The sequence below is a fragment of the Falco biarmicus genome, chromosome 9, assembly GCF_023638135.1.
Source record: "Falco biarmicus isolate bFalBia1 chromosome 9, bFalBia1.pri, whole genome shotgun sequence".
NCBI lineage: Eukaryota > Metazoa > Chordata > Aves > Falconiformes > Falconidae > Falco > Falco biarmicus.
This window is the reverse complement of record NC_079296.1, coordinates 4,075,976-4,100,325: the sequence shown is the minus strand read 5'-3', so window position 1 is coordinate 4,100,325 and position 24,350 is coordinate 4,075,976. Positions and strand designations below refer to the sequence as shown.

At 56.8% G+C, this 24,350-nt stretch overlaps 1 protein-coding gene across 3 annotated transcripts in view; it reads left to right on the top strand.

The window, feature by feature from the left end:
- Nucleotides 1–21,625, top strand: part of LOC130155393 (carboxyl-terminal PDZ ligand of neuronal nitric oxide synthase protein-like) — a 38,016-nt gene extending 16,391 nt beyond the window's left edge. Inside the window, exons 3-12 of one of the 3 annotated variants that reach the window (XM_056352563.1) lie at nucleotides 6,205–6,343; nucleotides 11,903–11,995; nucleotides 12,687–12,745; nucleotides 14,189–14,297; nucleotides 14,755–14,896; nucleotides 15,300–15,460; nucleotides 17,054–17,221; nucleotides 18,001–18,166; nucleotides 18,603–18,960; nucleotides 19,412–21,625. In XM_056352563.1, coding sequence (XP_056208538.1) covers nucleotides 6,263–6,343; nucleotides 11,903–11,995; nucleotides 12,687–12,745; nucleotides 14,189–14,297; nucleotides 14,755–14,896; nucleotides 15,300–15,460; nucleotides 17,054–17,221; nucleotides 18,001–18,166; nucleotides 18,603–18,960; nucleotides 19,412–19,901 — 1,827 coding nt within the window. In that variant the 5' untranslated portion in view covers nucleotides 6,205–6,262 and the 3' untranslated portion in view covers nucleotides 19,902–21,625. The remainder of the gene's footprint in view (nucleotides 1–6,204; nucleotides 6,344–11,902; nucleotides 11,996–12,686; nucleotides 12,746–14,188; nucleotides 14,298–14,754; nucleotides 14,897–15,299; nucleotides 15,461–17,053; nucleotides 17,222–18,000; nucleotides 18,167–18,602; nucleotides 18,961–19,411) is intronic. The other 2 variants (XM_056352562.1, XM_056352564.1) reach the window with 2 other exon arrangements.
- Nucleotides 21,626–24,350: the final 2,725 nt, after the last annotated feature.

Below are 24,350 nucleotides of genomic sequence, written 5' to 3'. Positions count from 1 at the left end.
TCATTCTAGCTTGAATTCTGCTTGCTCAAAAGATAAGAGGTGCCGAGTCCAGCTTCCTAACTGCTGTAGATACACAAAGAAAATACTGATTTCCCTCATAGGTAGCTAGGAGAAACCACGAGAGCGCGAGCTGGAGGACAGCACCCAAGGTGCATATGGTGTGTGATAGCACATTTAGAAGCCAAGAGATGGTCCCTCCCTGCAGCATTTAGCAAAAGCAGGTGTTAAGTCATGCAGATGTAGCTCCTCCAGATTCTCAACAGCAAACTACATTCCTCCTCCTCCTCCGGATAAGTATCCGCCCTGGGTGGACATGCTTAGCATCACTTTCCCCCACATGCTGAAGTCACAAGGCCTTAAGGAGGCTGCAGCCACAGGGTTTCTCCTGGCTGCAGAGGAGCACAGGTGCTGGAAAAGGAGAACCACAGTAGGTCACACCTGGCCCTCTTGGGAGCAGGGGATGGGTTGGCTTAGGTACTAGTTTGAACACCTGAACAGCCTTCTCTGCCTTCTACCTCTTAACCTCACCTGCCTGCAGTGAGCCTCAGGAGCACTGATGCTCCCTCCATCCCTGCACGCAGGGCATGGCTCACCCAACTTGCCTCTAGCTGGCTGCACCTCCAGTTGCCACCCTCCTCCTCTTGGACTACCTGCACTAGAATAGCAACAAGCATCGTTACGTAAATGAGGAGGGAAACGCTGCATTATTTAGAAGCCTGAAATCCTGGCACCTGTCTGTATCTGAGCCTCAGCATGGCAGTGGGACTAGGACATCTCCCCACCTTTGTGCTGCATGGATGTGAGCCCCCACCAGGGCCCTCGCTTAGCACCCCTGAAGCACACTCTAGCTCCCCCCACCCGCACAGCTGCACCATGGTGGGTCCTGCCCGGCTCCCGTGGCCGTAAACTGCTTGGTCTGAGCAGCTGCTCTGCTCCCTGGAGAGCAACTGTCACAAACGCTTCTGTGAAGGGTCACAGAAGAACTAAAAATCAGCTTTCTACTTTTATTCTCCCTCAATAAACACCAACTCCCAGAGACAGAGCAAAGCAGTGCTGTGAATCACCCGTGTCCCATCTTCCCCTCCTGCTTCCACAAGGGCACCAGCTCCTCTTTTCCCTCTGCACAGCTTAGCCATACCAAGGAGCATCTTCCAGGCTGCCAGGCTCACACAGTTCATCAATGTGCCACTGTGCCAGCGGCCTGTCAGGCTCACAGGGAGCAGAGGGAAGGGACCGACTCTACAACAGGGATTTTGGAGCGAGCAGCAGAAATCCTCGGTGGCTCCCTGCTCATGCCTTCATGCGAGCAGTATCTGGTGGTCTGGCCCTGCTGGCTAGGTGCTGGGGAGCTGTCACTTAGCAGGGGACTGGCTGTAACCAGAACAACTGAATGAATGAAGTAGAAAATGAACATCCTTGCTTTTTGGATGAGAAAGTGACACACAAAATACTCCGTTACCTTCCCACAGCCACGTAGGGGGTCTGAGGCTTTTTCATGGAGCTCTGAGCCTGCCACAGAGTCCTGGCTCCTGCTCTTCTAAGCTTTGTTGTTTGAACATTGATGAACAAGGTTTAAAACAATTCAGTCTACTAACTTGCCTCTTGTCCTACATACCAGGCTGGAGGGCAACTAGGATAAGAAACATCATGTGTACAAAACCAGGACCTTCTCTATGGGGCCTCTTGACACTGATGTTTATAGGGAAATACACAATTATTGAAGGTATCGCAGTGTATAATTGCAGTTTCACTTCTGAGGGTTATTTCAGGTGAATCTGACCTGCTTCTAATGAAATTAGCACTCTTTATCTGCAGTAACCTAGCAGCTCTTTGAGGCAGGGACCATTTTCACGCTCATGTGCACTCAGTGCCTGGTACATGAGACTGTTGAGGTGGGGTCCCAAGACGCTACTTCATTACTGAAACTAATTAATCATCCAGAGCACTGCAGACCGAAAAGGTAATTTGTTTTCTCCTGCAAAGTGAATAGAAGTAGGGAGTAAAATAAAACTCTGCTTCCCTGTGAGCTGGGGTTGGCCTGCCCGGGCAAGACAAGGGCTGAAGGGCTGCGTGTGGGAAAGCTCCCTATTAAACCTGGGGACAGCAGGGGGTTCCTGGAAGTGACAGTCACACAATGGTGCTTTTGTCAGAGAGGCAGCAAAGGCCAGATGATGTCACCTTGCACTGGGCTGCAAGGCTGCTTGTGCCTGTTGGGATGAAGCTCAGCAGTATTGCAGTATCTCTTTAACAGGGAGGAGGCAATGAAAAGGCTGCTTTTATCCCACTTTTTTAAAAGCGGGCGAAGAAGCTTTGTTCCAGAACAGTCTGCCTGTTTTCAGAGGTGGAAAAGACTAATTAAGAGCTACTGCCAGTGCTGGTGTCCCCACCAGCTGCCATCACCTGCAGGAGCTCAGCTCTCCCCATGGATGTAACTGACCACTTTCTGCTCCACATCCTTTTGACTGGCTCAGAGGAATATCTAAACTCCAGCCATGTCCTTTGCCACCTCACCTTTAGGTGGAAAGATTGAGCCATCCTTAAAGGCTGCCCGAGACTCAACAACTGAGACCTCCAAAGGATGAGATCTCCTGAAGATGGGGAGAAGGGGGGGATGAAGAAGGCCTATATTAACATGCCCATCTGAATGCTTTGCAAGGCCTCAGAAAGCAGGATTCCTCAGAGGCAAAAGAGACCTGGATAAAAGGCAGCTCTTTCCCCTGCCTCCCCCGTACCTGACCACCCTCCAGCCACTGCAGCCAGAGGCAGAGCCCTCACAGATCCCTGCGTGCAGGTGAGGCAGCACCACTGCCTGCCCGGTCCAAGCCCTAGCAGCATCTCTCCCAAACAGAGGGGTGAGAGGAGGTTCTGAAAGGTTTGGTGACCAGACTGAAGCACAGCCCACAACAATGCCCTCTCTGCTGGCAGTTAGGGCAGCCCTCCTAAAAACCCGTGTTTGTGGGGCCATCCTGTACGACTGATGGATCCCAGCCCTCCCAAGCAGGGAGGCATCAAGCAGATCTTTACCTGCTCCACGCACCTTGCTGCGGAGGAGCAGCCCTCGGTTCCTGCTGATGTAAGTGGGTGCCTGCTTGCGTTTCTCCATCCTCACGCTAAGGAGCGGTTCAGTGTTCCTCTCCAAGTCGATCTACATAGTAAATAGGCTCTCAAAGTCAGAGAGAGCGTGGCTCAAGGCTACAGGATGCAACAGGATCCTGACCTGCTCCGGAGGCGATTGCTGGGTGCCCATGGGGATCCCAGCCCTGCTGGGGATCACAAGTTTGTACATGCTGTGTGGTGGGGATGTGTAATCCTCACCATGAGCGAGGGCTGGAAACTTCTCATTTCAGCTGGCTGCTCTGCCTTGACTTGCCAGGTGAACTCCTGATGAATAAGCAAGCCTCAGTTCCCTGTGTTGGGACTCTGGCTAACGTCTGCCCACCTCAGGGAAACGTTACAGCTCAGGATTCATGTCTGTGAAAGAATTCGAAGCATGGAAAGCTCTTTTCAGGGAAGGTCTTCAGATTAGTCAGCTCCCAGTGCGGCTGGTTTTGAATATTTATGAAGGCAGAAAATTGTCAGGCATGTTTTGCTGAGCTGTACCGCTCCTTTCCTGAAAGAAACATTTTTCCCAAAACGGTGCTCAGAGGCTTGTTTACTTCAGTCTCTCCATGAACCATCACTCCACCAAGGTGACAGGCAGGAGGAGAAGCCTGGCATGATAGCAGGCAGGGTGTCTGCAAGGGAATGTAGAGAGAGCACACCAGCTGTTTGGGATGAAGCAACCTGTCAGTGCTTTATTTCAATAAAATCAGAGTCTTAAAGCTGTTTTGGGGAAGGAGCATCCAGAGAGCCTGGATCCACAGGTTGTTGTCCTCTTATCCACACACTGCTTCCCTGCAGCTTCCAAAACCCTGGCAGGGGAGTGGCACTTGGTACTGCTTCCTAGGGGTTTATTTTTTTTGCCTTAGACCCTAAGTACTGTTGTGGCTTCACTCACACCCATCACCCCAGCGCATCTCCAAAGCCAAACAGGAGGCAGCCAGGTCAGGCATGCCCAGCATTCCTGGTGTTGTCTGGTGAAACCTCTGTCCCTTAAAGGGCATCCTAAAGAGAGACAGAAAACACCTGCATGTCTGCAGAGAGCTGCCACATAGCCCAAGAGGACCGGGCCGAGCTCGCACTCCCTTTTCTATGTGCAGACAACTTTCAAGAAGCTACTTTTGGAGCCGCAGTTACAGGCTAAGCCAGGAACTAACTGAACACAGCTGAAGTGCCCTCGTGCCAACTGAGGGTTCGTGGGGCACGGGTCCACAAAGACCTGCAGATTAGACCAACTGAAATAGTGCTGACAATACCAAACAGGAGACTCCAGAAACACAAATATTTTCTTAGCTTAATTCAGGGTTTTTCAATTTCCTCTGATGCCTTTCATCCCTCCGCAACCCACAGCGCTGCTCAGCTCTGGTTGCAGTGAGGGGCTGACAGCAAGCTGGGGCATCAGTGAAGGCTTTGCCCACCAGACCTCTCATCAGTGAGGTGCTTGCGCATCTCCTTGCACCAAGGCAGCTGTGAGGGGCCACATGCTGCCCTGAGGTCAGGGAGCAGCAAGGGTGGCTTTGCTGCCTCAGTGAGGAGGAGCTGGAAGCCAAACACAGTAACGCGGCTGGCAGGGCAGGGGCCTTGTGGGCCAAGGCTTCATCCCATCATACCTGAGCAAGATGAGGAGAGCAGACCCTGGGTAGCAGCCAGGTTCATCCAAGAGTCCAGATCATTGGGCAGGTCCATGCTGATGAGACAGATCTGTGGCCCAGCTGGGCAGTCAGTCTTCAGGTTGGGATCAGCAGATCCATAGCCAGGCACAGCCATGGCTGAGCTGGAGACCAATGCTCTCTTGCACTGGAGCTCAGGAAGCAGTTCAAGGCCCAGAGCTGAGCTTAAATGCGATCCCTGTGCCCATGGGTGGGGGTGGAGGCCCCAGGTGAGGCTGGTCAGGACCGTTAACACCTCTTCACAGTTGGTCGCTGTGAAGTGGTCAAAGTGAGAAGAGCCAGAGGTGTCAGCACAGTTCATGAGAGATGGTCCCAGCAAGGCAGCTTGGCTTGGTGGGAGGCTGTAGAGCAGAAGGGCTGTCCTCTCGCTAGAGCCAAGTGCTGTGACTCCATAATCCTGGAGTCCATCCCATGCCCCTTGGCCAACCTTTGAGGACTTCTGCTTCCAGCTCCCAAAGAGCAGTTACCCACCTGCCTGGCCAAGCCGGTGTTGGGAAGCAGATATTTTGTGTACCTTAGATGTAGTCTGTTGGGGAGATTTTGAACACGTAGACTGGATTTTGCAGTTCTTCCTTCCCTCACAGCTATGCCACAAGTTGTTGCCAGCTCCTGCACCTGAAGCAGCATCTGAGACCTGCTGTGCACAGGGCACGGGCTCCGGGCTGGCTGCAGTAATCCTGTCAGTACACCATCAGGGGCCAGTCTGTCCCGTGGTGCTTTCCTTGCCAAGACTAATCAAAGCTCAGGCTGTCACCAAGGACATCGGCATTGCTGGCTGGGTTCTGTGGAGACAGTGGTTTAGGTGGAGTCCTCAGGAAGGAGCATGTGGAGCTCCCCAGGGACAGGGTGCTGTACTGGGGACCCTGCTGCTGCTGCCCGTGTCTCCTGGGGGTTATCTGCATGAACTGCCAGGCAGGAAAGGACCGATGCTCAGGGGTCCTGGGGAGGAGAGTGTGGTGGGACCTTCTGGTGCATGATCGCTGGGGTCCTGAACCCCCATGGGTGGTGCTGAGAGGGGCGAGGATGTGATGTCAGTCACCAGAGATTATGCTGAGGTTGAGAAGGGGACAGAGGGTTACACTCAAATGTGCAAACTCAGTCCTCCACCGGTCAGCTCCCGAGAACTGTAAAAGGAGGGAAGGGGATCATGGGGCCTGTCAAAGTCTGTGGCCACGAGCCCCAACCCGAGGTCTGGCACAGAAGCGCCCACAGGCAGCTGCTCCCCACAAACGAGCTGAAGCCACGTTGCAGCACCCCAGCCCCAGCGCCAGGGTGGGGGCACAAGCCTGCAGATGCTGTCCTACATCCACGGAGAAGTCAGGAGTCCTGCCTGGCTCCGCAGGCAGCGAGCACGGCTGCCAGAGCACAGAACTAGGAATGAATAAATAAATCCTGTGTGATGAACTATGGTCACATTTCCTTGCTGCCCTTCCAGGGACTCCCAGAAACCCAGCGGGGCCGGGAGGGCTCCTGAGCCCCCTTCAGCTCGCCACATGGGGAGCGGTCTGCGGTATCTACAGAGAATTTGTTGGATGGTTGAAGGAGCTAATTTAAATGAGAAAAAAAGACTTTGGGTACGTTGCCAGCATTTTCCTTGCCTATTGTACTCACCCTTCGGTTTCTGCTTTCCAGTGAACAGTTTTATGTTTCCAAGGATCATAAATCCTTGTTTCTGCACCGGGCAGGAGGTGCGCTCCTGGGCTCCGCTGCTTCCTGCGTTGCTTTTGTGTCCGTGTTGCCCAGTTACTGCAGCACAGACCCGGACTATGCCCAGCCGCATTCACACTGGCCACATCCCTGGGGGCGCGCACCCCTCCGCCGGGCACTGGGGGTTCATAGGATTCAGACAGGCACATGCTTTCCAAGGCGAACAAAGGAAAGGCCATAACCCAGTGGTTTCCAGCCAGAGGCCGCGATGGAGCGGCTGTGGCTGGCCAGTGACACCGCCGCTGTGCCGGGGCTGGCGCGGGAAGGTGTGATGTGATGCTGAAGGGGCTGTGGGGACCCATGGGGGCACTGGAGGCTGGAGCGCAGCCCACGGTCCAAAGGATGTGGGAACCGACACCACTCATTTGTTACCCTGAGGCCGCACGCAGCGCTTGGCTCTTGCTGGGAGAAGAAGTCAGGAGTTCTCTGTAGCATCAGTTCCAGGCAGCAGCACACTAAGCATCAGTAATTCAAACAGCAGTCAAGGTAACACTGTGTCCTCATGCCGTGCGGGTCAGTTTGGTTTGAAATTAATTACATTCCTGAACTTGAAATACTTGGATTCATCATGGCTTTAATTACTAAAATGGTGCTTATATGGTATCAGAGGTTGTGTGCTGCAGCAGGAGGGAAGGATACCTCCCTCGTGGCTGGGATGCGGCCGTGTGCCAGCCCAGGAGCGGCAGCAGGGACCAGTGGGTCTTGCCGGGGTCAGTCAGGGGGCAGAGCCGAGCAGATTCCCACCTCCTCATTGCCATGCTCCCTGTGTCCGCCTGGCGGGCCAGGTCTGGGAAGGGACTGGGACTGCTTATTGTTGAGGGGTTGTTTATGGACACATACATCCTGCAGCCTGCCAGGCCTGGACGGGGCAAGGGGAGGCTGGGGCAGGACAGCAGGCTAAGGGCTGGCTGGAGAATTTACAGCTGCACGAGGAAGTCTTCCATTTCCAAGCCTTTGGCACCTTCCTTTGGGCACGCAAACAAAGTACTTACCCGGCAGCAATTGGGAGCACTGATGTGCTCCTGTTCCAAAAATGTGGAGAGCCTCTGCCTTGATTTCCTTTAATACCACTTGGGCTGCAGCAGCAAACGCCGTTTGAACCATGGCAGGGAGCGTGTCCTGGTGCTGCCGGCTCCCTCGAGTCCCGCCCTTCTGCTCTTTGTTAATGAGGAAGATGCATTTTTTGGAAACACAGCCTGCCTCTAAGACCTGCAAACTCTCTGTTTTATGACAGTTTTCATTTGCATAATGAAGGCCCTGATACCTTCAGTAATTAATCACATTAAGAATTGCTTCCTTGAATAACTCTATTCATGCGAGTTGTTCTTAGTGTTGGAAACTGCATATGATTTCCAGTGTGCATTAGCCCATCTCTTTCATCAGCAGATGGAAGCTGGTAACTGCATGTGTAATTTATATCTGCTTGGGTGGAATTATCAGATGAAATATGCATTACACGGCACCATTAACATTTCTAGTCATACAGTCTTTAGCTCTTGGGTAAGTTAATATTGCATGCCAGCACTGTGTGGGACTGTATGAAAGGCAAGGACTTGAACACAGAGATTTAAAAGCAGAAATGGAAACTATTCCAGGTCAGACACATCAGATACAGAATTAATGACGCTGCTAAACTAAATGAGATGCGTTGCCCTTTTTTAACATGCATTTTTTTGTAAAATGTCCCATCTTGTTTCCATAGTTAGGAAAGGTGCCAGGCTTGCCTAGTGAATCGCCACATGTAAGGGCAGCTCCAAATCCCTTAACATCTGGAATGCTTTCCCCCATAGGATAGCACAAGCAGGAGGAGAATAACAACTGAATCTCAGAAGGCAGCAGAGAAGATGAGCGCTGCTCTGTGCGTTTGGATTTGTCGGTAACCTTGAAAAATTTGGGAAATAACATCATATCGATTCAATAGCAAGAAAAAAAATATCAGTGACTAGACTTTGCTCTCTGACGACAGTGCCAGGTTAGTCAGGAGCCTCGTGCTAAGGTGTATGTTGGTTTATGCGTGAACATTTTTACAGGAGATAAAGTCTGCTATCTTGGAGTGCATTTTTTCATGTGCTTTTTTGTCCTTATATAAATCACAGTTAATTAAAATACTGATTCCTGCTTGATAGGAAGCAATTAAATGACTGAAGCTGTATCCCATCTGCCTCTCCTGTGTAGAGATGCAGAGTCCGACCCAAGCTGGTGCGGTATGGGCTGGTGGGGCTTTCGCCCAGCACTGCGCCCTGGAGTGCAGCACTCGCACCCAGCTGGCATTACTGCTCTGCATGCTGAGCAGCCGCTGGGGGCTGGGCCACCCTACAGCTCCTGCTGCTTGAGGTTTTGCACCCTTTAGAAAGGATTTTGGGGCCCAGTAACTGTTTTCAGGCCAAGCTAATTCTGCCATGGCTGGGACCCTGGCACCTCTGCTGTAGGGAGCATGCTGGCCCTTTGCAGATGCTCTGACAAGGATGCAGCAGCAAGGCACAAGCATCAGCGGCCGCGAGCTGCACGGAGCAAGCAGGACTGGCAAACTGCTCGGCCTCCTTCCTCACTGACCATGTTGTGGCAAAGGGCTGCATCAAGAGCAGAGCCTCAGGGCACTGCCTGCAGATTGCAAGGGTCAAAACTGCTTCAGACACTGTGTGTAGGGTGTATGTGTCGCCAGGGTGGGGGAGAAGCTCTGAGCTCTGCTCCCACCTGCCCCGTGTGCCTCCCCAGCCCCGGCTGCCCCAGCATGGCTCAGCAGCTCAGCACCGGCCACAGCAGGGGCAAGGGCAGAGTGTGCCAGGCGCTCGCAGCGGCTCTACAGCTCTGCTTGGAGCTGAAGCCCCCCCATACCTGTCCCAGAGTCAGGCTGGGGTAATGCGGTGTGGTAGCTGGCTGGAGCTCCCTGGCTTTACAGAGACTTGCCATCACTCCTGGCAGCACCCGGAGATGCACTGCCACTGCTCCCGGTTGTTCCTTTCTGTCCAAGAGAGAAAGAAAAAGCATCTCTGCAAATTCCAGACTTGGACTTTGCTTAAAGCCTTTGAGTAAAGAGCCTTGTTTGAATGTAATTGCACCCCTGTTGCTACAAGGGGAAAATACACTGTGTTGCTCTTTCTTGGAAAGCTTGGCTAGTATTTTCCCAGCCATTTGTGTATAAAGAGAGATAAATAGCTCTTTAGCAGGCAGAACAATCTATCCCAGTTTTATTGACATTCATGCAAGCAGACAAGGAGAAACAGTTTGGTGGTGCTGAGCGCAGGGGAGGGGGAAGCTCCAGCTCCAGCCTGGCAGTGGGGCTGGGCTGGGGGCACTGGGCACCGACGGGCTGCCTGGCAGGAGGCTGGGAGAAGCCCCCCCAGGTGCCAAGGCTGGTGAGCGCAGCCACCCAGCCTCAGCCCCGCAGGCGTGTGTGTCCCCTGCTGGTCCCCCCCAGCCCGCGGCAGTCTGCGGGATGCATTCCCCACCTCACCCATCATTTCATTCCTCCCTATAAATAAAAAACGTGTATTGCAAATTTAGCTCTGGCTTTACACGCAACGGTGCTATAGATAGATTTTTTAAAGAGCTTGTCTCAGAGTAATAATTCATGGGGAGATCAAAAGGCTATGGTTTAATCCGGGGCCTGTCTGATACCATAAACCTTGCAGAGTGCTAAGAATTCAATGAGCAGCATCAAAAGCCTGATAAACATGAAAGCCACCCAATTTTCTGCCTATGAGGCTGGCATGGCTTACAATGGGCGCTGAGGAGCTGGAAAGACGCTTATCTTCTCTGCAGTGCTTGGGTGCCACGATGACACGGAGCCACACACCGAGTCCTTCAGCTTCAGGCTCCTGAAAGAGGTGCCTGGACTCCCTTAACATCTCAATTGCTACCTGCAGCTCTGCAGCAATAAGATTTCTAATTAGATGTCTAATTACACAGTGTAGGTAGGCTTCAGGCTGCACTCTGCTGCTTGGCATCACCTTGTCTTCCGTGTCTACAAATCGCAGCCTGCGATGATTCTCTAAAGCGATGTGGCAGAGGCATACCAAGGGATAGTGGAGGCTGGTGATGAACTGGTGATGAAGCGGAGGCACCTCCTGTCCCCACGAGCCTGTCAGGACAGCACAGGGATGGTTCGGTGGCATGGTGCTTGCTGGTGAGGTGGCTGGCTGCCCTCGGGGTGACAAGATGCCCAGAGGGGGCTGCATCACCCTGGCACCTTGGCAGGAAAAGCTTGCAAGCTGCTTCCAGTTTGACAGACTGATGGAAGATAGAGCCAGAGCCCATCTACAGCCAGTTTTCTGGCGGACCATAACTGACAGCATGCGGAGAGAGCCAAGAGCCGTTGGGGAGTGAGGGCAGAGCAGGCACTCGGCTTGGCCATGCTCACGTACGTTTATAGCCTTGCTGCGGCTGCTGGCAGCGCGAGCAGGCGGTGGTGTCCCCATGATGTCCCCTTTGTCAAGTCCCAGCACTGTTGACATTATTAGACTATTAAAACGGGGGATTTGTAACCTCTGCTTGCCAGCAATGATAACTGTACATAGAGTTAATCCAAGGGATTTCTTTTTTAATAGATGCATGGTGGCTGTCACTGTAGCTGCACTGCCAGTAATGGGTGTGCTGGTTTAGGTAACTTGAGGATCTGGCCCAGGAAAGCTGGATTTCAGATAGGGGCTGTGAAAAATATGGAATATCGAAGTGCTGTATTTGGAAGCCAAAAATAGTGCCTAAAATGGGGCCAGTAAGGATCAGCACTGTAAACACAGGTCTCCGTAGTGGAAGGGCTCTGCCGTGCTTCGATCTGTCAGCAAAAGCAACATTTAAAAGCCAGAGATTCAATTTTAAACATAAATGGAGGAGAGTTCAGGCTGCAGACACCTGCAGGTGAGGAGCTGGGTTTTCCTCCAGAGATACCAAGCCCACTGAGGTTAATGTGATTATGTAAACGACAGAGGTATAATTGCATTATTGCCACCCATCTGGCCCTCCCTGCAATTCGTAAGTCATTTTATATTCCCCGTGCATTGCAGCACTGAAGCACAAGGGCACTGGAGATGCCATAAATCACCGCTTGCTGTTTGCTGCAAGTGCCATCTCCCCGTCGGGCCTCTGGTGCCAAGTCCCTCTGGACTAGGCATGGCCAACACATCAGGAAAGTTCTTCCTGGATCCGGATTGACAATCTCTAGAAGTAGTCCAGAGGATCAAGCTCCACTTGTCCTCTCCCAGGGGATGGTCCTGAGAAAGCCAGGATCGTGCCCGGCATCCCAGCTATGGCAGCGGGTCCTTCCCAGCATGGATTTTCTTCACAGGATAAAACCAGTTCCCACTTCCCTCGGCAGGTGGGATTAACCCCAAACCCAACATTTTCATGCAAAACACTAATACCGCACGCTGTCCCAGGTTCCCCCCCAGCACTAGCCCTCTTCTAACCTGGGTTTTTCTTCCCACCAGTACGAATTCAAAGCCAAGAACATTAAGAAGAAGAAAGTGAGCATCATTGTGTCCGTGGATGGGGTGAAGGTGATTCTGCGCAAGAAGCAGAAGGTGAGACCTCCAGCCCAGCGGGGCCACTCGGGGCCGGAGCACCTGGGATGTTGGCTTTGGCCATGTCTGGCTGTTACTGCTGCTCGGGGTAGTCACTTTAACCAAAACTGGTCTTTTCTTAAAAACCACATGGAATTTTCACAAGAAAACACTCGATTTTTCATCAAATAACAAAACCTTGCTGAAAAAAGAGTGGGAAAACTACACTGTGGGAAGAGGATCTTTTTTCTATCAAAAACTATCAAGCTTTCAGGAAATACAGTTTCTTTTTCGTGTTAATACCAGTAGGCTTTTTCCGCACTGCCTGGGCTGAGCACCCCTCAGCTCGTCGCCCAGGCTCTGCTTCCCACCAGGCTGAGCCAGCAGCTGGATCCAGATCTCCTAAGCCCTAGCTCAGAGCCTTCTTCCCCAAAACCTGTTACTCTTCTGCATATTTGATGCTATAAATTAATCTTAGGGACCATTTTCAGCTCTGAAGGCTGTGATCAGATGACCAGATATGATAAATGATCAAAGAACTCTATTTTTATCCAAGACACTGATGAAACAGCCATTGCTTATATAGTCAAGTTGTCGCCTGGATTTTGGCTGGTGACAGACGCACCGTTCACCAGGGTTCCTGCCCATCACCATGGTGGAGCTTCATTTTTACCTGACTCACTGTAATTTTGTTTCTGCCCTCTGCTTGCAGAGAAAGGAGTGGACCTGGGATGAGAGTAAGATGGTGGTGATGCACGATCCTGTGTACAGGTACGTGGCAGGGGATTTACACCAGTTAGGTCCAGTCAGCCCCCAGCGATGCATGTCCATCCTCCCACTTGCTGAGTTACCTCCACCGAGGCTGACTTTCCAAAGGACTATGAAAAACTAACAAGGTTGCAGAATCACAGCTGATGGGGAATCCTTTTCATACATTTTTGAGAGTGAGATGGACTGATCCAGCTTTGAAGCTGGCTCTGCTGTGAGCAGGGTTAGTCTAGGTGACCCCCCAGAGGTGCCTTCAACCCGAATTACTCTCTGATTCTGACCCTGAAGACAGGCTTCCCACGGTTCTCCTTCAGAGCACAGCTCGCTGCGCGCTTCTGAAGGGCCTTACTCTAAGGTGTAAGTGCTTACGGGGAATTAACCCACACAGGACGTGGTAAGATAGCACTGACTTCCCATAGCACCTGCCATGGGATCTCAAAGTGTTTTGGAGACCACAAGCCCCACGCAGAGGTTTACACTAAACCTGATGCCTCAGGAGTCATCAGGGATGGCTTCCTTGAAGGCGATCCCAGCGATGGTGCGTAGCCTGTGGACACAGGTAAGAGCACAGGTTGCACCAGGGTGTCAGATCTCTCAAGGGAATAGTTGTACTGCCAGCGCGACACCCACAGCCCTGAGGACTGGGGTCACCAACACTGGTTTTCTGGGTCAGAGCCCTTGATGAGGAGACAGAAGAAGAGGATGTGCTGGTGTGTTATCCGTGCCTACCTCTTCTGATGTTCTTTAAAGATTATTACAAGATGTGGTACATCGGCAATAATTGCAAGTTCAACGCAAAAACATTTCCAGTGACAGGAAAGAGTAAAAGAAAAAAAGCATTTCAAGAATCCCTTTGGTTTCTTCTCTATTCAGAGCTGACCTCACTTGTCACATTTTTACCCAATTAAATCAAACATAGAAAAAGGTCTTTAAAAACGGTTTTACAGCACAGGGAGGAGAGGCAGCCTGAACAGAAGAGGGAGAAATCCCCTGAGTACACTCCTCATCCCTGGCAGAAGCATCCAGGGGACGCTGGCTTTGGTGCTGTGCCACCTGCCTGCTGCTGCGAGCAGCCCTGCGCCAGGTGCCGGGGTGGGCAGCACCTTCGCTGTGCAGGCAGGCACGCCACGCTGCAGCCTGGGCAGGGATTAATTGCTGGGACTAAAAATAGCCACGTGTTTTCCAATACTATAGATTTTTTAGCTTTCCCACAGCATCTTTAAAAAGCTTTTGCCTACTTCAGAAACCAGAAGGTTTTCCATCAAGCCAGAAACACTCTATAAATCCATCGCCTTGAAAACTGCAGGAAGGGCCACGCACCAGCACAGCCTGGGCGCTGTGAGCCAGCCCATCCTGGGGGCACACAGGAGCCTCCGAGGTTGTTGGGGGTGGGGGGGCCAGAGAGCCCCTCGGGTGTTTAATTCCCTTTGTCTCTCTCCCACCTAGAATCTTCTACGTGTCTCATGACTCACAAGACCTGAAAATATTTAGTTACATTGCAAGGGATGGCGCTAACAACTCCTTCAGGTGCAACGTCTTCAAATCGAAGAAGAAGGTAGGATGCTCCCGAGGCTACGGCTGGATCATCCCTGGGCGAGAGGTCTCCGGGGGGACCTCACACCTCCCCATGCAAATAACTGCTGGGTTGGAGGGTACCGATCCCTGGGGAGAGACTGAGGCAGCACCGGTGCTGAATGTCCACAAAAATCCATGCCTGGCGCCTGTCCCTTCTTGGCCAGCCCGGGCCGGGGGTGCAGTGCACCTGCCTCAGCCCACACGGAGATAAGAGCATCCATCTCCCGGATCGGGGCACCGAGGGCTGCCCAGGGTCATGTTTAGCAGTGGGCACTGCTGGAGCCCCCCCCCGCGCAGGCACAAACGTGGCAGCAGCCAGCGTGGGGCAGCCCCGGGGTGGGAAGCGGGGGGAAGGCTCCCAGTTTTGGTCCCATCGGCGGGGGGGCAGCAGCAGCGTGGCCACGGCAGGGCTGAGCACACCCGGGCTTGCTCCGCAGAGCCAGGCGATGCGGGTGGTGCGCACAGTGGGGCAGGCCTTCGAGGTGTGCCACAAGCTGAGCCTGCAGCACGCCCTGCAGAACGCCGACGGACAGGCGGATGGTGCCAGCGACAAGTCAGCTGAGGAGCAGCCGCTGGAAGGTGACACAAGGCTCCCGTGGGGTGCGGGCAGACCCTTCCCTCCACAGCAGGGATGCTTTGGGGTGGGGAACTGCAAGGTGGCGTGTCCTTCACAGGCCACCTTGTGACAGCTTCGGATGTGGGGCATGGGGAATCTGCCCTGTCTGCCCACTCACCCTGGGCACCAGGAGCCAGAGGCTGAGCCCCCGTGCCCAGCAGGCTGAGGGTCTGCAGGCACCAGCCCCTCGCCTGGCCCGTGCCCTTGCTCCTGCCCTTTTGCAGCACAGCGAGATCTGGAGCAGGTCCTGGCCATTGTCCCTGAGCTGTCATCCTGGCTGCCAGCCCTTCTTAGGGGGCCTGGCTTCTTGCTGCGATCCCACACGGGGCGGGGGGGCTTGGGTTTATTTATCTATCTCGTCTGAAGTTCACCAGATAAAGGGCTCCAAGGTCACGGATGCAGACAAGGTTGGCATCGACTCTGACGGCATCTGTGTGTCCGAGAGGGGACCTGGAGAGGTGCCAGGTGCCAGGGGGGACCTGGGCGTGCTGAAACCTGGGCAAGCCTCAAAGGATAAGAACTGCCAGGTAATGGGGGGTAGGCTGGGGGACAGTCCCTGCGCTCTGCCGCTGCTGGGGTCCCACTGCTTGGGGCCACTATATCACAGCTTGATTTGGAGGGACTTCCATGGCGACCCTGCTGCAGACCACCCTCCTGGCTCCCTGTTCTCGCAGCCCCCGTGGCAGGACAGGGTGCACAGCTTCCAGTTTACGCACAGCTAAGCTGCATCTCAGCGCTGGGGCAGGGAGGAGAGGCGAGAGGCATGGCGCATGGCTGAGTGGGTTTCAAATGCAACCCGGGAGAGCCCACCAGTGCAGGCAGGGCAGAGTGGAGCGGGGCTCTGCTGGAGCGATCGCACAGTGCTAGAAAGTGATGCAGGACGCCCCTCCCGCAGCAGCAGCTGCATAACAGGAGGAAACTAAGAGGAGGCATCTCTCTGGTGAGGTAACTGTATCCTCATCATGTGGGGTGGATTTCTGTGCCCCCAGCGCTGCTCTGTGGTGGTCACTTGTCCGACTGCCCCCAGCAGCGATCCCCAGCTCCCCTCGCCCCCCAGGTCCGGGGAGCAGCATCCCTGAAGGGAACGCAGGGCGCGTTCAGCATGAGCAGTGGGCTCGCAGCAATGAATAGCTGCTCTGCAGAGCTTCTCTGTGAGCGCTTCCCGGCGGCCTGAATAGCATCGCTTCATCTCACACAATCGTATCGCTTGCAGGGCCTGGCTGAAAACAGCTGCCGTGAAATGCACTCAATGGGACTCATTTCCGTGGCGGGAAAAGCGGGGCTGCCTGCGCTGGGTGCCGGAGCTGCCAGGCAGGGGCGGGCAGGGGGCAGGAAGGGCAGCGGCTGCGGGGCAGCTCCCGGGGGGCACATTGTGGAGGGCACTGTCCTAAACCAGCCCCACTGTCAGGGGGGATGCTGCCGGCTGCGGGGGGATGCACTCCCTGGCTCTGGGCTGTGTGCTGAGACCCCCAGTGCTACGGAGGGCCAGGTGAGCCACGCAGGGGGCCCCCGCATGGTCCCCAGGGCACGTGAGGTGGCTGCAAGGTCACCCACCCTGTGCCAAACTGGCAGAGCCTGAGCTCTGAGCACCGTGCTGGGGTGCAGGGGGCTCACGGCTGGGTTAGGAGCGGCTCTGAAAGCAGTCAGTGTGTGCACTGCCCTTCTCACGCCGGGTATCTCCGAGGGCTGGGGCCACTGCAGTGGCTTCATGTGCTGATGGCCCTGACGCTGAACTACTGCTGCCACTGGGAAATGCTTCAGGCAACAGGATATGGCCCAGCCTGGGCAGCTACCTCACAGGTGGGGTATCTGGGTCACTCCCTGCCATCTCCTCCCCGGGGACCTGCCCTCCCTGTTCCAAGCTACGGGCCAGACGCAGACGATGCAGCCTCTGCCAGCTCTCTGGGAGTGGGAAATGCGCTTTCCCAGACATCGCAGAGATGCAGAGCCTGACACCAAGCCCAGAACTGCCCCCGGCAACAGCCCCTTGGCGCCAGGGGTGCGGGGGTCACTGCCACGCTGGGGTCAGTGTGCTGGGGTCAGTGCCGTGGGGAGCCACAATCCAAATCCCAGCCTGAGCTGGCTGGTCCGCTCACCCTGCCCCGTTTCTTTGTGCCCAGGATGCTGAAAACTACTCCCTGCACCCAGCCAGCTCCCAGCAGCTGCTCAGCCCCAGCAGCCCCTGCTCCTCAGCCTCCATCACCCCACTGGCCTCCCAGCACTGCCTCCAGCTGCTCCAGCAGCAGCTTCTCCAGCAGCAGCAGCAGACGCAGGTGGCTGTGGCCCAGGTACACGTCCTGCCCCTCCTCGGGTAGCATCAGCCCTTCTCCCCTCCCTGCCCCAGCCTCCGGCCAGGCTGGGCTGACGGCGGTGCCAGGTGGGAGCAGTGCAGGGAGCTCGCAGCACAGCTCGCAGCATTGCTTACTGCATAGCTCGCAGCATCCCCTGCAGCATTGCTCACAGCATTGTTACAGCACAGCTTACACCGTTGCTGGCAGCGTAGCTCCCAGTGCAGCTCCCAACATAGCTCACAGTGTAGCTCACAGTGCAGCTGGCAGCATTGTTGGCAGCGCAGCATGCAGTGTAGCTTGCAGCATTGCTTGCAGCGTAGCTTGCAGCACAGCTTGCTGCATTTCTTGCAGCATAGCTCGCAGCGCAGCTCGGCCCCCGCCACGTTGCTGGCTGCACAGAGAAGCCCAGGCCACTCGAGCAGGGTCGCAGGGGGCGGCGGAGCCACCAGCCCCCGTCTCACCCCACTTTCGGCAGCCCCCCCCCGCGCCTGGCCCCCCCACCGGCCGCGGAGCCCGCTTCCCGCGCCGGGCCCCTCCGCAGCGCCGGGCCCCTCCGCAGCACCGCCCCCCCGGCCCCGGTGCACAGCGGAGCCCCTGCCCGCTCCCACCCGCCCCAGCTGGGGGACTCGGGGGCTCCGGGGGGAGGGGGTGCCGCAGCGGGACCGGCAGGGGGCGCCGGAGGGCCGCCGCGGCGGGGGTGGCGGGGCTGCCCGCACGGCCCCGGCCGCATCACCCCTGGTCCGCGTCACCCCTGCCCGCACGGCCCCGGCCCGCAGGTGCAGCTGCTGAAGGACCAGCTGGCGGCCGAGACGGCGGCGCGGATCGAGGCGCAGGCCCGGGTGCGGCAGCTCCTGCTGACCAACCGCGACCTGCTGCAGCACGTCTCGCTGCTGGTGCGGCAGCTGACGGCGCTGGAAGCCCGGGAGGAGCAGCGGCAGCCGGGTGAGCGCGGTGCCCCCCGCTGGCACGCAGCCTGGGGCGGTGGGTGAGACCCCCTCCAGCCTCACCCCGGGGCAGGGGGGGTTGGGTGCTGGGGTGCCCCCAGCACCATCCCTCTGGACCATCTCTGCACCCTCACGATCCTGGGGAGCAGTTGGGATGTTCCCAGCACCATTCCAGCAGGCTCGGGGAGGGAGGAGGCTTCAGGGCATCTCTGCACCCCTTGCTGTCACGGGGAGCAATTGGGGTGATACCAGCACCAGCCTACCGGGCTCTGGGGGACTTTGGAGCATCTCTGCACCCCCTAAGGTCCTGGGAAGCAGTAGTGGTGCTCCCAGCAGCATCCCTGCAGAGCATCTTTGCACTCCTCATGGTCCAGGGGAGCTGCTGGCTTGGAGGTCCCCAGCCCTTCACGCACCCCTCGTCCCTCTCTCGCCAGTTGACCGCTCCTTGCAAAACCTGTCCCTGGCTCAGTCCCTCTCCCTGAACCTGAAGAACCACTACAGCTTGGACATGCACCTGCCATCCACCTCCACCCCCGCCAGCATCCTGGGCAGCCCCGTGGCCCCCGGCTCGCTGCCAGCCCTGGGCCCCGGGGACTCCTACCTCAACCTCGTCAGCCTGGAGAGGGGCGGCCACCGCTACAGCAGCAAGGAGGGGGACGAGTGCCTGGCAGTACTGGAGGGGCAGGACGGGCTCAGCCGGCGCGTGGAGGGCTCCGAGGTCAGCGAGTTTGCACTGCTCAACGGGAGCAGCCGGCAGAAGGTGGACGAAACAGACAGAGGGGATGAGGACAGGTAGGATGTGCCACTTCTGTCTCCCCCTGGCTGGAGCGGGACCACCCTGAGCAGAGCCTCCCACTCCCCACTGCTGCCCTGGCAGGGCTCCCACAGTGTGGGCCACGTTTCAGAGGGCTGGCGGCAGCAGGGGCTGGGGAGGAATAACACCGCCGTGTTCTGGGTGCCCAGGGGCAGGGACAGGCAGCGAGGGACCGTGCGCTGGCTCGGGTGCAATAAGCTGGGGCAAGGAACCCACCGTGTCCCCTTGCGTGGTCGCTGCCTGCCCTGCACCCATCCCCCTGCCACCAAATGGTCGTTGCCACATCACCCCAACTCCAGCATTTGTAGGCAGTGGGTTGCACTGACGGGACCTAGCAAAGCTCTTCTGGAAAGCCTGGGGCAGCCAGCCCATGCCCCCCTGCAGGTAAGTACTCACCCATCACCTCCTCATTTTGCTTTTGCTTCCTAGGCGGCAGCAGCCCATTCCCAAGCTCAACCCGCCACCACCCATCCTACGCAAAAGGTCAAGCAAGACCTCCCCGAGCCTGGAAGTGGAGGTAAAGCCTGAGAGCACTGCCCACATGAGCCTGCCCAGCCCCAGCATCTCCAGCCTCACCAGCATCGCTGCCAGCTCACTCACCCTCTTGGACACTGAGGCAAGGACTCCTGCGCGGAGCGCTGCCTCCAGCATGGAACCCATCCCTGCTGGGACCTGCCAGCGCGCTCTGGGCAAGGACAGGACTGGAGAGAGAGGGCAGATGTCCCCCCTGACCAGCATCCACGACCCTGCAGCCAGCGAGGCCCTGGCCAAGGACTTGGTGGCCTTGGCCAGCCCCACGGACAGCATGCTGCCCTTCTCCCCTGCGGATGACACCTGCTTGCACATCAGCTTCTCTGAAGATGAGCTGCTTGAACCAGAGCTGGACACTGCCACGGGGCCCAGCAGGGTCCCCTCTTAGAGGGACCACAGTAGGTGGCAAGCTGTCCCTGCAAGCCTGTCCTGCCTGGCAAGCAGTCCCAGCAGCTCTGTCCACACTGCTCCGCTGGCCCGCGCTGGGGTTGGGGACCCCTGTGCCTGGGATGGGAGGCAGATCCCTTTGCTGTCCCCATCCCACGTAGCAGCACCTCTCACCGCATTCGGGGCTGCCACACAGGATGTGACCTGGCCAGCCCCTGCCCTCCATCTGCACCAGCTCACACTGCCTTCCTGCTGCCCTGTCCTCCCATCTGCTGCCTGTCCTGTCCCTGCTCACACAGCCAGGGGTGCCGCACAGGGTCCCTGCCTCTGGGCAGCTCTCTCCACTGCTGCCTGGCAGAGGCACAATTCGTGTTCATCACTACATCCCTTCTGCTGGCCTGGTGGCTGCAGGCAGCCCTGCACCAGCCCCAGCCTTCCCACAGCAGACGGGTGCCTTTCCCAGCCCCCGGCAGGGCATGTGCCATCCTGCCAGGCAGCTCAGGAGGGCAAGGAGCTGGCAGACAGCATTGCTGAAGAGCATGCTGCATGGGGGTGGCACTGGCTGGACTTGCTGTGAAGAGATTCCCACCCAGCCAACATTCCCCGTGGGATGCTCCACAGCAGAAATGTCCCTGGGAGCTGAGTGTCGGGAGCCCCTGGGCAGGGGCACAGCATGGCGCAGGGCTGCGACCACCCAGACACGAGGCTGCTGCGCTGTCACTAACCCCATTCAGCAGTTGCCGCCTGCAGCAGCAGTACAAGCAGGGCCATGTGGCACAGCCACGCTTCTGCTCCCTGCCCAGCTCCGCGAGGTGGCTGCCACCAGCCAGGTCTCTCCAGGGCAGCCTGTGCCCACCAGCACCACGCTGCATCCAGGCCAGCCTGGCTTTTGGGGACAGCAGCCCCAGCATCGCCTCCCCACGCAGCAAAGCCACCACTGCCTCCCTCCACAGGTGCCTTTTCCCATGCCCCAGCACCCACTGCCCGCGCAGGCTGGGACTACCCCCCAGAGACCACTAATGGGGTGCAGAGCTGGTCCTGGAAGCCCACAGCTGCTGCAGGTGAGCACCCAGAGGGAGGGTGCAACCCATGTCTTGGGGTCTGGGAGGGAGAGCCCTCCCGTACCTCTCTCCGAGCTGCTGGTGGCTGCAGGCAGGAGGCTGCTCCATCCAGCTGGTGTTAGGGTGTTACAGTGGGGTTTGGGTTTGGTTTTGGAAGCGTGAGTTTCCTGGGATGAGTTGGGATTTAAGAAAGAAGCCCAGCTCTGGGGGAAGGGCTGAGGTGAGGCCCTGGCGGGGCCACGTGTCCTCTTCAGCCTGGGCAGGTTTTGAGGAAAGAGCTGAGGAGATGCTTGTCCACCTCAGCTGTTTACAAGAAGGCATTGGGAAAGTGTTGGAGGGTCGAGTTGGGGAAGTGTGAAGCAGAAATGGAGACCCCGAGCGGCTGCGCTGCCTTTTCCTGGCACAGCGCTGCTCCCACGGGGGAGACGGGGGGTGACGGGATGTGCACCCCAGAGCCAGCCAGGGCCATGCTGGAGCTGGCCAGGAGGAGCCAGGTAGGGGCTGGTGGCATCACCACCGGGCCCTGTGCCCAGGGCTTGTAAAGCTGCAGCTGGGCTGTCCCGTAGTGCGATAGCGACAGACCAGCCCGTCGGTAGGAATGAAGTACACTGCAGTTCGGTAACTGACTTTTAAAGAAAGAAAAATAATAATAATAAAGGTGTCTGATTTGCAAAGCCAGTGCTGTGGTCTCTGCCCCAATGGGGCTGCACAGGGAGCCCCACCCCACGGCGCTGCCCCCAGGTGCCCACCGCCCTCCCCCCACCCCGGGTATTCCCAGAGAGGAAAGATCCCAACTGGGATGAAGGCTGTCCCTGAGCTGCCAGCCCGCTCCCTCCCTGTCCTACAGCCCCAGTTCAGACACAAGCCCCAGCAGCACCCCTATGCCGTGCCTGTGACAGCAGGGGGTCCTGTGTCCCCACGCACAGACCGGTCCCTCGGTCAGGGATGGGCCCATTTCCAGTGCCTGTCCTCTGCCCCAAGAGCAGCAGCACCTGCACCAGCCGCATGGCACCAAATGCTGCGGCAGCCCCTGCCCGGATGGGCAGCCCCTGCACACAGCCCTGCTCCCCGCATACCCCTCGGCCCTTTCTTGGCCCCGTTTCTGCTCCTGAAAAGTCCTGGCCCTGACACGCAGGGTGGGAGTGCAAGGGGGGGAGGAGGCAGGTCGCAGAGCCCGATGCTGTGGGATGGGGCCAGCCGTGTGCCAGAACCCCTGGCTGCCTGCAGCCGGGGGGGACAAGAGACCCCTTCCCCTGTGCGGCATCCTGGCCCTGGCCCCTCCGAGGTGAGGAAAGGATCACTCCGTGCCATGGGGAACCACGATCCAGCCATGTGATCCAGCACCAGCACAGAGGCTCCAGGATGGACGGGATCCCCAGCTGAAGGGACACAGCCCAACCCTGGGTGATGGATGGACCCAGGACCCCAGACCTCTGCAGGGGTCTTGGGGACCAGTCTCCATCCCTCCACAGAGTGGCTGCAGCCTCCAGCACGACGGAGCTGGGAGCCCTTTCCCCAAGCCCATTGCAGACATCTGCCGGGGGGGGCTGCCCACACGGGGAGGGGGCACTTCGAGCCCAGTGTCTTATTATGCTTCCTTCATGGGAAGAAACTTTTTCCTTTGCTGTCTGGTAAGCTGCTAGCAATCATCAGGCAGGCAGGTGGTAAAGATTCATATCCATCAAACAATGCCATTTAGTTTGTAACCTGTGACTAAATCTGGTGTTAGCTTTAATTTCAGAGTCTGCTTTAGGGCTCGCTTGTTAATCTCTATGCAAAGCAGATGAAATGAATATGCAGCATTTTGGATGTAATTGTACGGCTTCAATTCAGCACTATAATTTTCCAAACAGGATCTTGCAATCAAGCTTCTATTCATTAGTGTATAAACAATTTAGTTTCTCAGCTCTCCAGTATGCCAATCATCTCAATGGAGTGAGCATCTCCAACAAAAAGAGGAGGAAAGTTTCCTTTGTGTAACAGAGGTAAAAGTTGCTCTGTACTTCAGACAATTCCCGCCCGGCAGATCCAGGCTGTTCCCACGGAGGTGGCTGGCTCCTCACAACACTGACCGGCTGCAAATGGCATCCCAGGGAGGCGATGCCCCGGTGACTTCCCAGCCAGTGTAGCCCCAGGTACCCCAGCAGTTCTGCATGTGGGACCCCAGCGGGCAAGCCCAGACCCACAGGATCTGGCCATCCAGAGAGGTGCGACCCTACAACACCTCCAGCAACGCTCAGAGCTCCCCAGGAGCAGCCCACGGCTCTGGGGAGGGGACGGCCACTGCAGCCAAGCCCCCTGCATGTCCCCATCTCCCCCACACCTCACACCCCACGCCAGCTCAGCCTTCCCGGCCGGCACCACAAGACAGGGCACCGGGGAGACCCCATGCCCAGGCTGAGGGCAGCTCCCCTCATGGAGGGCAGGTCCAGCCTGGCACGGGGCTGGGCAGGGGGCTGCCTTCAGTCTCAGGGCCTCAGCCCACTGACGGCTGGGTGCTTTCCTCGGCGGGGACCCAAGGGTGCCCCGCACACAGTCGCATCCCCATCCCTCTGCACCCATTGCCGCTCCTCGGAGGCGAGGAGGGACCAGCCGAGAGCCTTGACAAAGGGAAGCGCAGTCGGCGGAGCTGCTCAGCGCGGTCTCCGTTTCCAAATGAATATCGACAGCGCTAATTACAGGCCGCCATGCAGACAGCTTATTAGCTTGTCACAAAAAGACGGTATTGAACTCAAAGCCCATGGTATTCACAGAGCGCAGCAAGACGCTCCCCAGACAGCACAGCGAACCAGGCAGGCGAACAACCTCCAGCAAAACTAATTACTTCCTGATTGTCTACGGCCACCCACTGGGTATAATAGTATAGACTAAATTTGGCATATACATAACTAAGCACTCAGCACCAATTTGGCGTACAATAATCATCCTCTGTGTTGCATAATTAAAATCTGATCATTTGGAATAATTATTTCATATTCCCAGTATCGGGTGAGGATTGCATAATGTGGTGTGGCAGGAGTGCGAGCCCGGGAACAAAACTGTCCGCTTTTACAAGTGTGAGCTCCCCGGGAAGGCCCTTGCAGCTCTGGGCTTGGTGAGGGACCTGCTCAGCTCCAGCTGCCTCCGACGGGCACAGATAACCTCATGGGCAAGGTGCTGTGATGCCCCAAGGCTGCTGGTCGGTGCTGGCTGCAGAGGAGCTGGAGGCACCTTAACTCTGTCCCTCTGTGGCAAAGAGCCAGTGCCGGGCACGGCCCTGCAAGCCCTCCCTGGCAAGGAAGGGCTATACCCACTCAGGACAGGCTGTCCCCATGTCCCCAAGCAAACACTCTCTGTATTGACCTTTCCAGGCAGGCTGCTGTCCCGCTACCCGCCCGGCCGGGATGCTC